General features: G+C 36.7%; 1 protein-coding gene across 1 annotated transcript in view; it reads left to right on the top strand.

The window, feature by feature from the left end:
* Positions 1-12,878, top strand: part of Nup153 (nucleoporin 153) — a 47,101-nt gene that overhangs the window by 29,728 nt on the left and 4,495 nt on the right. Inside the window, exons 14-19 of the mRNA XM_015494054.2 lie at positions 156-278; positions 1,206-1,817; positions 4,999-5,193; positions 7,946-8,764; positions 11,080-11,427; positions 12,206-12,478. Coding sequence (XP_015349540.1) covers positions 156-278; positions 1,206-1,817; positions 4,999-5,193; positions 7,946-8,764; positions 11,080-11,427; positions 12,206-12,478 — 2,370 coding nt within the window. The remainder of the gene's footprint in view (positions 1-155; positions 279-1,205; positions 1,818-4,998; positions 5,194-7,945; positions 8,765-11,079; positions 11,428-12,205; positions 12,479-12,878) is intronic.

Here is a 12,878-nt window from a genome sequence, read left to right as displayed (position 1 = left end):
GGTAAATTATGTTTGCTCATTATTTTTGAATTATAGTGACTATCAAAGTTTTAGAAATTGATCTAAAAGGGCTTAGATTTTTAAAATGCATTTAGTTCAAGAATCCAGTGCTTTCCTTGGCATAATATTTTTTATGATTTAAAAAAAAATTACAGCTCAAGATATCACTGTGGTGAACAGCACAAGCTGTAAGAAGCAAAATGAAGATTATGAGGGCCTTTTTAGACCTGTAAAAATCCTGAAAGAAGGAAGTGTTCTAGATGTTCTGAAAAGCCCTGGTAAGATGATAGTAGCCCTTGAGTTGTGTTTGAGTTACTGTTTACGAACCACATGTGAACATGTATTTGAGTAACATCAGCTGCTGTTCAATGAGGATTAAAAAACTGGGTTTTAATCATTTTTATATTTCTATGACTTACTAATTGGGTTATAGTATCATTTGTTATTGAAACATAGTTTAAAGCTTTTCTGTGTTTTTTTTTAATTTTAATTTTTTTTAGTTGTAGATGGACAACACAACACCTTTAACTATTTATTTACTTATTTATTTATTATTTTTATGTGGTGCTGAGGATTGAACCCTGTGCCTCACAAGTGCAAGGCGCGCACTCTACCACTGAGCCACAACCCCTAACCCTTTTGTGAGTTTAATATAGTTACAAATATTCCTTAGCACCTTGTTGTACTTTGAGGGATACTTATCAAATAATCATGCCTGCTCAGCTCAGTTTAGCTGGTTTTATTGATGGTTGAGGTTACCACAACAGTGGATTAAGACTGGATAGCATTAAAAAATTGTAGGTACTGAAGTTGTTTGGCTGGGCCCAGAGAACACCCAAATGAAGGGACAGACATGAGGGAACATTAGGACTGTGCTGTAGTTTAATATTTTGGGAAGGCAGACTGCAGTAAAATGTGGATGACAATAGTGTACATCAGTATATTAGAAATTCCATGAGGGAGAAGGTGATGTATGCTTATTTAAAAAAAAAAAAATCTTGTAGAATTTTAACTTGTATAGATGTTGCTTATTTATGCTCTTAATAAATATGTATGAAAAACAATCCTTAAAAGCAGTCCATTTGGTATTGTAGTAACTTTGCAAGAAGTTAGATGTTTTTTTCCTCTGTAATAATGTTGCAGTTAACGTTTTGATTGGAAAACTTCTCTTTTTAAAAACTCTCTGCTCTTTTTCTCCATTGTAGGTTTCACATCGCCAAAGGTAGATCCTCTTGCTGCTCAGTCTACCACAACAAGCCCAGTAGTTTATACAAGACCAGCAATAAGTACATTTTCTTTGAGTGGAATTGGGTTTGGGGAGAATTTAAAGGGTGGATCATCATGGCAGTGTGATACGTGTCTACTCCAGAACAAAGTTACAGACAACAAGTGCATAGCCTGTCAAGCAGCAAAATTGCCATCAAGGGAAACTGCCAAACAAACTGGAAGTGGGACACCAACCAAAAGTGGCAAAGCAACTCTTTCTGTGTCGGCTACAGGCTTTGGAGACAAATTTAAACCAGGAACTTGGGATTGTGACACCTGTTTAGTGCAAAATAAACCGGAAGCAATGAAATGTGTAGCCTGTGAAACACCGAAACCTGGCACTGGTGTGAAGCGTGTGCTCACATTGACAGTGGTTTCAGAAAGTGCTGGGACCATGGCTGCGTCATCTTCCAGCTGCACTGTGGCATCTGGTTCTTTAGGATTTGGAGATAAATTCAAAAAGCCTGTGGGGTCTTGGGAGTGTCCAGTTTGCTGTGTTTCTAACAATGCAGAAGACAACAAATGCGTGTCCTGCACTTCTGAGAAACCAGGTACGTTTATGGCTATATGGAATAATTTTACTCATTACTTTAGTAGGGTGTTTTAATTTATTCTGTAAAAACAGCTAAGAACAATCTCAGTATTTTAAATGGTTCAAGATGAGCATTTCCTCATATGTTGATTTTTTTTTTTTTTTAAACCATCTTGAGGTTAAAATGACTTGATAGGGGCTAGATCTTCATGTTTGCTTGGATAGGTTGTGTGTCCACCATATACTCTGACGTCCATTTTCCATGTGCTTTTATTAGAAGCTTTTTGCTCTTCCTGATAATTTTCTTTCTTTTTTAAAAAATATTTATTTAGTTGTAGATGAACATACAGTATCTTTATTTTTATGTGGTGCTGAGGATCGAACCCAGTGCCTCATACATTCGAGGCAAGCACTTTACCGCTGAGCTACAGTCCCAGCCCCCTTCCTGATAATGTTCAATGTTGCGTAATGTAGATGTTGAAAGCTTTCAGAATGGGGCAGTCTCTCTCAAATCTTCACAGAATAAAATGTTATTTTTCTCTTTCTCTAAGTAGAAATAAAGATAATTTTGTCATTTATAGGGATGTTTCTTTAAGGGGTGAACACTGACGCTCTATGAAAAGGCTGTAGCTGAGCAGTATTGATACCTGTAGTCACATGCTGTTTGTCAGCAATGTTGCAGCGATAGTAGATTTTTGAAATATTAATGCAAAAAATTCTAACAGCTAGAAAAATGGAGTTAATTGAGTTTCTTCTGTTTCTCTGTTCAAAATTGAGTACTGAAGATTCACATCTTAATTCATTTGGAAGTGACTCTTTGCTTGTTTTGTAATACTAGTATATAATTTTATGATACAGATATAGTGATGTAGATATGAATAGAACATGAATGTTCTGACAGTTATACTTCCCTGTTTTTATTGTGCTACTTATGGATGTGTCCTTTTGTGTGTATGTGTGTGTGTGGTTTTTTTTTTTTTTTATAGTTGTAGATGGACACCATGCCTTTATTTTATTTGTTTGCCTTTATTTATTTATTTATTTTATGTGGTCCTGAAGATCAAACCCAGTGCCTCACATGTGCAAGGCAAGCTCTCTGCCACTAAGCTACAGCCCCAGCTCCTCCTTTTGTGTTTGTAAAGTGAAGCTGCGTTACTAGCCACACTCTTTGCCTCAGCACTTGAGCCATATTTCTAATTCATGCCGGATATCTCCACAACACTAAGTTTTCAGAGTCTTCATTCCGAAATAGCTTTTTCTTCCCATCTGGCATCATTTCCTTACTAAAGTCTTTGATACATTGAGGAAACCAGAATTGATTAAATTGACAAAAGAGTAATAAAACTTTGAATCCTCAGTAAGGGAACTTTTACCCATGAACAAAGGAGTCTTATAGAGGTACAAAAGAACTTGAACTTTATCCAGAAAATGATGAATGATCATTTTCACCATAGGAATGACTCAAATTTGTATTTTTTTGATAAATCACTCTAGGTTTTTGGCTAATGGATTTGATGCCAATAGAATTTGTAATATTCTTAGTCCTATGAATAACATGCAATAGATAATGATTGTGTGTACTAAGGGAATCAAATCTAGGAGGGAGGGATATAGAATAATGTACATTGGAAGGCATGTTAATTTCAAGTTGCTGATTTTGACATAAATACATGTGAGCCCTTTGGATATGCTGATATGGATCATTGACCCTCAGAGCTGGAGATAAGATGAGGGAGTCTTTTGTTATTTGAAGTTATCAAAGTCATGGGAATAGAGGTGAGTGGAGTAAATAGAGAAGGCAGCCCAAACTAACTGCTAATTTAGGAAGTGGTAGGAATAAAACTTGCACAGTTAATCTTTTAAAGGAGCAATCAGAGGAAAAACAAAACTGCATGACAGTAATTGCCTCTGAGGAGAATGGATTTCAACAACAGATGAGGGGGAAACTTACCAGAATAGTGGAAGTATCAGAGAAAGATTGAAATAAATTTGAGAAATATTTAAGGGAGAAGGAGCCATTTAGACATACTAACCAAGTGGATTAGCAGAACCACCAACAAAGACTACAGTGACAGCTCAGAAGACAAGTGTGGGAGGCAGGTACAGATTAAGAAACTGTCATTTTGTTGTCTAAGACCACTAGAGTAGATGACAGGACAGTGGACCAGAAATGGAACCCAGGGAGCAGTTGTATTAGCAAGAAAACAAAACAGAACATGCCTATACAATATAGAAATTATTTAGTTAATTGGGAGAATCGACAACAGTTGCAACCATTTAGAGAAGTGGTGGTGGTAGAAGGAATGGCCGGGCTCTCTTGCTATGTCTTCATACCTTGTGCTTGGGCGAGCCCTTCTTCCCAAGCCACTTTACCCATAAACATGCTGGTTCTGCTTAAAAGATGTAATTATCATCTCTGGGAATCCTTCCATGCTTCTTCATCATTTCTTCCTCCTTTGTACACTTGTTTTAAGTCATTTATCACATGATGATGGTGCTGCCATGAGTTTGTTTAATTTTTCTCTACCTTAGGAATTAAATGTTATTTTACTCAACTTGATGTTCCCAGAACCCAACTATATTCTGGTGTTTAATAAATGGTTAGCATGTAATGGAGTGTAGGGTTGAATTGTAAAGTGGATGATTGTTTTCTGTGCAAAAACAATCATTTCAAATGCAGAGACTTGTGCCTTGAGATCTTACAATGAATATGGTATATGGCTATGTATTTTTTGTGTTAGGGTATTGCCTATAGTTTGCATCTTGTGTCTTAAAAACACGGTGCTATTTAAGAAATTGACCTTTCAATACTAAAGATTGAACCCAGGGGCCATTTATTGATGAAATCTTACCTATCTACAGTCTTTTTTTTGTTTTGTATTTTGAGACAGGGTCCAAATCGCTAAGACTGGTCTTGAATTTGGGATCCTTCTGCCTCAGGATCCCAGCTAGCCATCATCGTCCTTTTAGCCTCTTAATTTGAGAGCATGACTTTTTTTTTTTTAAATCACAACAATTCAAATTTGAGGTTAAGGAATTCATCACTAAGCAAGGTTAGAGCAAGCTGATCATTAGAGTTTTTTTCTGGCATGTTCGGTTTCTTAATATGAAAAGTTAATAAACATTGAACACTTAAAAATATCATTAAGATGCTGACACAATATAGTTAAATTTTCATGAGTTTCCCTATTACTTTTTAGGAAGTTCAATACCTGCTTCAAGTAGCAGCACTGTGCCTGTCTCTCTGTCTTCTGGAGGCTGCCTAGGATTGGACAAGTTCAAAAAACCCGAGGGAAGCTGGGACTGTGAAGTGTGCCTAGTCCAGAATAAAGCCGACTCTAGCAAGTGTGTTGCATGTGAAAGTGCAAAGCCAGGCACGAAAGCTGAGTTTAAAGGTAAGATAATGGAATGCCTCTTTACAATGCTGTTTTAAAGTGCAGTATTTACAAACAGGTGAAGTTTTTAAAAAGTTATTCATTCTCTATTAAATTCATATAAAATGGAATATTATCCTTAGATCTTTTTAATTCACATATATCTGAATTATTAAGTCAAATTAGTTGTAGATCATTATGACCTCTTGTTATTGAAAGAGTAGTGTTTTTATTTTTCATTTTTTAAAGTTGGTGCATTATAGATGTCTGCAATGGTGGTATTCATTGTTACATAATCATACGTTTACATGGTTGTTGCTTTTAAATGTTAACTCTCTAGATGAGTTTTCCGACTCTTATTTAACACACTCTTATTTATACAGACCTACGACCTTATTATATATAGGTAATATAGCTTTGGGCTTTGGTTCCCCAGCATATGACCCAGAAAATGAACTCTTGAATATTTTGTTAATTATGTACACATTTCAGTCAAAAGTTTGATAAACCTGGGGGAAAAAAGAAATTTTAATATCAGAAGGACCAGTCAGGGAGAAGTGAGAAAGATTTTAATCTGTAAGAGAGTAAGTTGACAAGGTGGGAATATGGAGGAATTAAAAAGAGTACCATAATCGTGGCAGGAGGATCTCAAGTTTGAGCAGTTCAGCAAGGCCCTCTGTCAAAATAGAAAATACAAGGGCTGAGAATGTAACTTGGTGGTAAAACGCCCCTGAGCTTAGTCCCCAGTACTCAAACAAACAAAACCCAAGCTTTCTCTTATTTTCTGATTTGCCTCAGACTGGTGGCTTTCTGCCGCAGTCTGGCTGGGCACACAATCACGAGCCACCACACAGCTTGTAGATTCAAACAGCAACTCTTTATTCCCGAACTCACACCAGCCGTCTACAAACACATTCTGGGGAAATCCACGTTCTCTGCCCAAATCCACATCCACTGGGCTTCTGTCTCCCAAAAAATACTGTCTGAATCCCGTGAGAACTCAAGGGGAACAGGCAGCAGGATATGCCCTATTCCCAGCAGGAATAATCTTAAACCTTAAACCTGGAATCTAAACCGGGAACGCCCTAAACCCCATTATCCTAAACGGGGAACACCCTAATCCGCCCTGGTCCTTGAGCAAGGTCACCTAACTGCAATGTCACTGCAAAATGTCCTATTTCCACGAGTCCTTCCACTAAGCAACATGGGGTACGCTGGCAAGAAAATTGTCATACCTATTTGGCTAATGGCTCCCAGCAGCTTTCTAACTCTTCTGACTGAAAAATCAAAGTTAGATATGAACTTTTATATTTTGTCTCATCATACGCACATCATATTTGTCTATATGATTGAAATAACATTTTTACAAAATAATAATATATGCAGTACCCTGGTGTTTTCTGTTCTCTTTTAGTGGGCCACAGTCAACATTTAATTGGATGACTAATGAAATACCACTGTCATTTTGAAAACCATTGCATCTGGTTGATTTGGAAGATCATTGTTTTCCATGCCATTTAACCTCATTTTTTAGCTGTTGCTCCACATTTACTTTACCACATTCTCTGCCTGTGGTTCAGTGACCACCATATTTTAAATCTGCCCATAGAAAGAAGTAATTAGTTCCTATTTTTGGCCCCTTTATTTTTAGCATTCTGTCAGTATTATTTAGTAGTGTAGAGAGCAGGTATATGGCCACTTGCCTAAGATTCTCATGTAGTTTTCCAATTGAGTTTCTCCTAATGAAAGGTGAGGTTGGTGGGTAATCATTAAAGGGGGAGATCTGAGGAGGAGGGCTTATAAAAAGTGTGGCTGATTTTTTTTTTAATTTACTCATGGGTAAGTAATATATGCATATCTTAGCAACTTTTAATGGTTCTCTTTGAACCTTGCACTGTATTTTTAGATTCTTCAGCTTTAGGAAAGCAGCAAGAGACCGATTTTGATCTTCTCAGTTTAATACTATATCTTTATGAATATTGCTTCAGGTCATTTAATTTTTCTTGTTTATTGTTGCCAAAATTTTTTAAACGCTCAAGTAAGGAACATTCACAGTTAAAAGAAAATTGTGACAAAGATTCACAGTGAAAAGTTGCTCTCTTGTTGCTATTTTTTATTTTTCCAAATCTTCATCCTCCCAAAGGTGATAGTTGTGGCCTTTTTTAATCTTCTAATTTCTTTATACCCATTCTAAGCAAACACGCTCCTATTTGTGTTCTGATTTCCCTCTACCTTGTAAGAAAAAGTTGTTTACCTCACTTTCTTTCTGCCTTCTTGATTTATTATGGATTATTTTGGACATATTTGTTTTTCATTCTTTAGCAGTTGCCTGGACTGCATGTTATTTTGCATGCCTCTTAGTTTGTCTTTAAAACAAAGTCCTAGCTATGGAATTTCTGGGGTAAAAGGGTATAATTTTTGTTAAATATTGACAAATTGCTCATCCCACATTGCTCGTGCTGGTTTATACTTTGATCTACAATAGAGTGTTGGATGTTCCCAGTGTCATCACCACTAAAAACTTTATCAAACCTTTTTGATCTCTGCCATTCCCATAGATGGAAAGTGGCAGATCAGTATAGTTGAGGATTGAGATATAAGTTTTATACTGAGTATTTGTCAGTTTGGTTCATATTTTATTTTACCAATGGTAATACTCCTCAAAGTAGGCCTTTTCAAAGTTGTTTTTATGTCATTTTGGCTTTTAATGTTTACATTGTGAAAGGATGAGTGCATTGATTCAGTGTCTTTGTGGCGTCTTATATTTTTGAAGGCTTTGGCACATCATCCTCGTCTTTGAATCCATCAACTACGCCCTTCAAATTTGGTATCCCATCATCTTCTGGGCCTTGTGTATCATCTGACTCTGGATCTATAAACCCCATCAGTGAAGGCTTTAAATTTTCTAAACCTACTGGAGATTTTAAATTTGGAGTTTCATCAGATTCTAAACCTGAAGAAGTTAAAAAAGACAGTAAGAATGATAATTTTAAATTTGGACTTTCTTCTGGTTCAAGCAACCCAGCTTCATCAGCTTCATTTCAGTTTGGAGTGTCTAATCTTGGGCAGCAAGAAAAGAAAGAGGAACTGCCTAAATCTTCACCTGCAGGCTTTAGCTTTGGTACGGGTGTTATTAACCCTACCCCTGTTGCTACTGAAACTGTGGTGACCTCTGAGAATAAGAGCAGCTTCAGTTTTGGAACCATAGAAACCAAGAGTGTCTCAGTGGCTCCTTTCACTTGTAAAATGACAGAAGCTAAAAAGGAAGAAATGCCTACAACCAAGGGAGGGTTCACTTTTGGCAACATGGAACCTTCCTCTCTGCCTTCTGCCTCCATGTTCGTTTTGGGAAGGACAGAAGAGAAGCAACAAGAGCCCGTCACTTCTACTTCTCTGGTTTTTGGGAAGAAAGCTGACAATGAAGAGCCGAAGTGTCAACCAGTGTTTTCCTTTGGGAATTCAGAGCAAACCAAAGATGAGAGTTCTTCAAAGTCAACATTTAGTTTCAGTATGACAAAACCATCTGAGAAGGAATCTGATCAACCAGCAAAGTCTACATTTGCTTTTGGAGCTCAAACCAATACTACAGTTGGTAAATATTAGAAAATTTTTACAAGGGTCTTTAATATTTCCATAAATGCAGTAGGTCAAGGAATGGTTACATAGAACATGCTTGATAGAGTACTAGCTATAGAGGACAGATGGGATTTTCAGTTTTAATTACTCCAAACCCTCATGATTCTAATGAAGTTAACTGCAGGTCTAATTTTAAGAAATAACAGCTCTAATGGAAAGCTCATAATAGTGTATCTTTGTCTTTCTCCCTCATAATTGGGCCTTCTACTTGGGCTTTTATAACCAGAATTGGCATTATACTATCTAGAAAAGTAGGTATTTTAAATAAGCTTATGAAATATTGTATGATTTTTATGTGAAGTCCTTCAGTTACAAATAGTTAACATTTATCATCAGACGTTTAAGGAACACAGCCTAGAAATATAATTAAATCCTGAGAAAACAGAGACAATTCTGAAACAAAAGTCCTGAAGAAAAAGAAATAAAAATGGCATTTTTAAAAGTAAAGAGCATGGTTATTGAACTTAAAGCCATTATATGGATTTAGTAGCAGAAAGAACACAGGTGATAATCAGATTTGTGAAATGGAATTTCTCAGAACACATTGCAAAAATCGATATTGATATAAACTAGATCTTCAGTAAGTTCCATTAAAATAGGAGTTCTTAGAAGATGAGAACAGTACCCGGGAGATGTCAAGTAAGTGACAGAAGTTTTTCTAGATATAAAGAAAGACCTGTCTTAAAAATGGAAAGGTGGGCTCAGGGTATATCTCAGTTGGTAGAGTGTTTGCCTTGCATGCACAAGGCCCTGGGTTCAATCCCCAGTACCAGGAGGAAAAAAAAAAAAAAGGAAAGGTCCATACTAATTGACAAAGATCAGAGAGTTTTAGGACACCAAAGCCGAAACTCTGAACGCTTCCAAAGAGGAAAGCTGTTTGCCATAAACAAACAGGTATCAGAGTAACATTAGACTTCTCCTTTGCCAGCATCAAACAGTAAAAAAACAAAAGAGCAGTGCCCTCAAAATAAAAATGGTTTTGGACTTAGAATTCTGTAATAAGCCGAATTTATCCAGACAAAATACAGGTCTTTCAGACATGCAAGGTATAATTTAAAAACCCATTAGTAACACTTTTTAACAATAAATTAGAAAATACTCAAAACAAGAACCTAAATAATGTGGAATTCATCAAATAGTTGCAAGCAATTTTTTCTATTAGATATTTTCTTGGAAATTTAAAAGCAACCTACAAAGAAAATCACAACTAAAATTACTCTTTTGAAAAGGAACAAAGCAGATCTAATCAAATTTGGTCATGCAATCCCTAGACTATAGTAAATGCTTTTAACCACCCTCCTGTTAGCCAACATGAAAGTGAGCCAACAGGCTCCGCTTTTTATAAATCCTACTAATGCCCATAGGACACTGTGAACTGCCTTGACTAGTGGTGCAGTATTGGAACTGAAAACATTGAAATAGTAAAAAGTCCTCTATTAGGTATTGAGGGTCACCACATAAAAACCATCAGGTTTCCTTTAAGTCAGCAATAATAGTGGTATAGCGTGTCTCATTTGTGTTTTCTAACATTTCTAATTTTGTATTTTACAGCATCAGCGGAATTTATAGCATGCAGAATAATTGAGTAATCATTAAAGACGTGCTTGTTCCTGAGAGTAGCTACTCCACATCCCTTAACATGAATTCTTAGAGGAACTTTTGTGGAGCTTTATAAGCTATGCTGGTTCTGAAATGTACATGGAAGGGAAAACAACATTAGAAATTTTGGGGAGAAGGGCAGGCACACAGACGGGGGTGTCCTACTATGAAACTGTATGTGACATTAAAATAATGAAAACAGTCTAATGACAGTAAGATCAGAGGAAACAGTATATATAAAGATAGCATTGCAAATTGGTTAGTAAGAGGTAAATAGTGCTGGGAGAACTAGCAATCCTTTTGGATAAATTGAAGTTGTTCTACTGCATACTTCAACGTAAATTGCGAAATCAAACACATAAAAGTACAGCTAATCTGGATTGTTCTCCAAACACAGTATCAATTTATATTTGGATTTGAGGGATAATATATCTATTTTTTAAGTCTTGAATGCCAAAAGCCTTCCTGTGGGGGGAAATATCTATAAGCTATAAAAGAAAAGATATTTTTCAAAATTTAGAATTAATAGATGATCATTCTGTGAATAAATCTATATAAATACAAGCTTCTAGTTTTTAAAACTATTGAATTCCAAGATTGTAGTGTAGGAAATGCCTTCTGAGATGATTTGTACTTAAGTATTAATGTTGTTTTCTTAATTTTGTCTTACAGATCAAGGAGCAGCAAAGCCAGTTTTTAGTTTCTTGAACAATAATTCCTCTGGTTCAAGTACACCAGCCACTTCAGCTGGTGGTGGCATATTTGGTAGTTCCACTTCTTCCTCCAATCCACCTGTGCCTGCCTTTGTGTTTGGACAGGTCAGCAATCCTGTGAGCAGCTCCGCTTTTGGTAACTGTGCTGAATCCAGTACATCTCAGTCTTTGCTGTTTTCTCAGGATAGCAAACCAGCAACCACATCCAGCACAGCTACAGTGGTTACCCCATTTGTCTTTGGGCCAGGAGCCAGCAGTAATAGTACTGCAACCTCTGGTTTCAGCTTTGGAACTACAACCACTGCAGGTACATAACACATTGTGTAGTTAGATTGGCTGGAATACAAAAATGTCTGTTCTTAGCAAATAATATAGCAGGCTGTCAGCATTCTTCAGTGGCATGTGTGCCTTTGGTCATCTGTGCCTGGGATGTTGTACTCATTTACTGTATAGAATAGTGTACAATTTGTGTTCAGGTTGAGTATGTTTAATTCTTGGCAACAGTTTTTCTAACCTTTGCAAGAATTTAATTAATTTTTCTGAGTTTTCATTTTGAAATGTCAAGTTATAAGTAATCAGTGGTGGTGGTTTTATTAGAATTCAGTTCTCATGAATTCTATATGTACATGTATATACAGCATCAAGTAATTATTTCTTCATGTATTGAATTTCTGGCAGAAGATTATCTTTTTATATTTTTTAAGTAATAGTTGGACACAGTATCTTTACTTATTATTCATTTCCATGTGGTGCTGAGGATCAAACCCAGCACCTCGCATGTGCTAGGTAAGCGCTCAACCACTGAGCCCCAGGCCCAGGAGATTTATCTTTTTAGTTGTATCCCTTTACCAAAAAAATTTGGCTATGAGGTGGAGGAGTTTCATTCATGTTAATTGAAATTTCTGTTTATGTGGATTCTGTTTTAGTACATAAGAGTAGAGTTGTAGTCTCAATCTTTACTTACAACTTGTTTTGAATCAAGGTAAGCATCTGAAAAGAAGGATGGACTTTGAGGGTTTATGGAATCTTTTGAGGACTGACCGTAGTGACCGTCTTGATGATTTACACATTACTTTGGCCTCCAGGGTCCTCCTTTGTGTTTGGCACTGGGCCTCCAGCACCATCTGCCAGTCCAGCATTTGGTGCTAACCAGACCCCAACATTTGGACAGAGTCAAGGTGCCAGCCAGCCCAATCCCCCAAGCTTTGGATCTATATCATCTTCGACAACATTGTTTTCTGCTGGGTCTCAGCCTGCACCACCTACTTTTGGAACAGTGTCAAGTAGCAGCCAGCCTCCTGTGTTTGGACAACAGCCTAGTCAGTCAGCATTTGGCTCTGGAGCAGCTCCTAATCCCAGTAAGTTTGTACAATAGTGTGGCTTGTGTCATACTTGGAGTCTGTGTGTCTTAAAAATATTGCTGTCCTTCAAACTTTGAATCCACATGTACGTCAGTTCTTTAGGGTACTTGGCAGAATATTGTTTATATTTACCAGTAAACAGCATTCCCAAGTTTCAGTAACAGCATTTTTAAAGTATTACAAATGGGGTTCATTCCATCTCATTTCTCCTCAGCTCCGAATTTGGAGGCTCTCTAGTTTTAATTTGAGCTTTGTTTTCTGATTCTCCTTGTGATTGGATTTACTACAGGGAGTTATATCTCGATTCTATTACTCTCCTTGGATAGGCCTACTTTATTGTCTCATGACACTTTGATGATAATTAATACTAATCTTTCCATGTGACTTGCTTGCTTGC

Source organism: Marmota marmota, unplaced genomic scaffold, assembly GCF_001458135.2.
Source record: "Marmota marmota marmota unplaced genomic scaffold, marMar, whole genome shotgun sequence".
Classification (NCBI taxonomy): domain Eukaryota; kingdom Metazoa; phylum Chordata; class Mammalia; order Rodentia; family Sciuridae; genus Marmota; species Marmota marmota.
The sequence above is the reverse complement of the archived record's forward strand: the minus strand, read 5'-3'. Positions and strand labels throughout refer to the sequence as shown.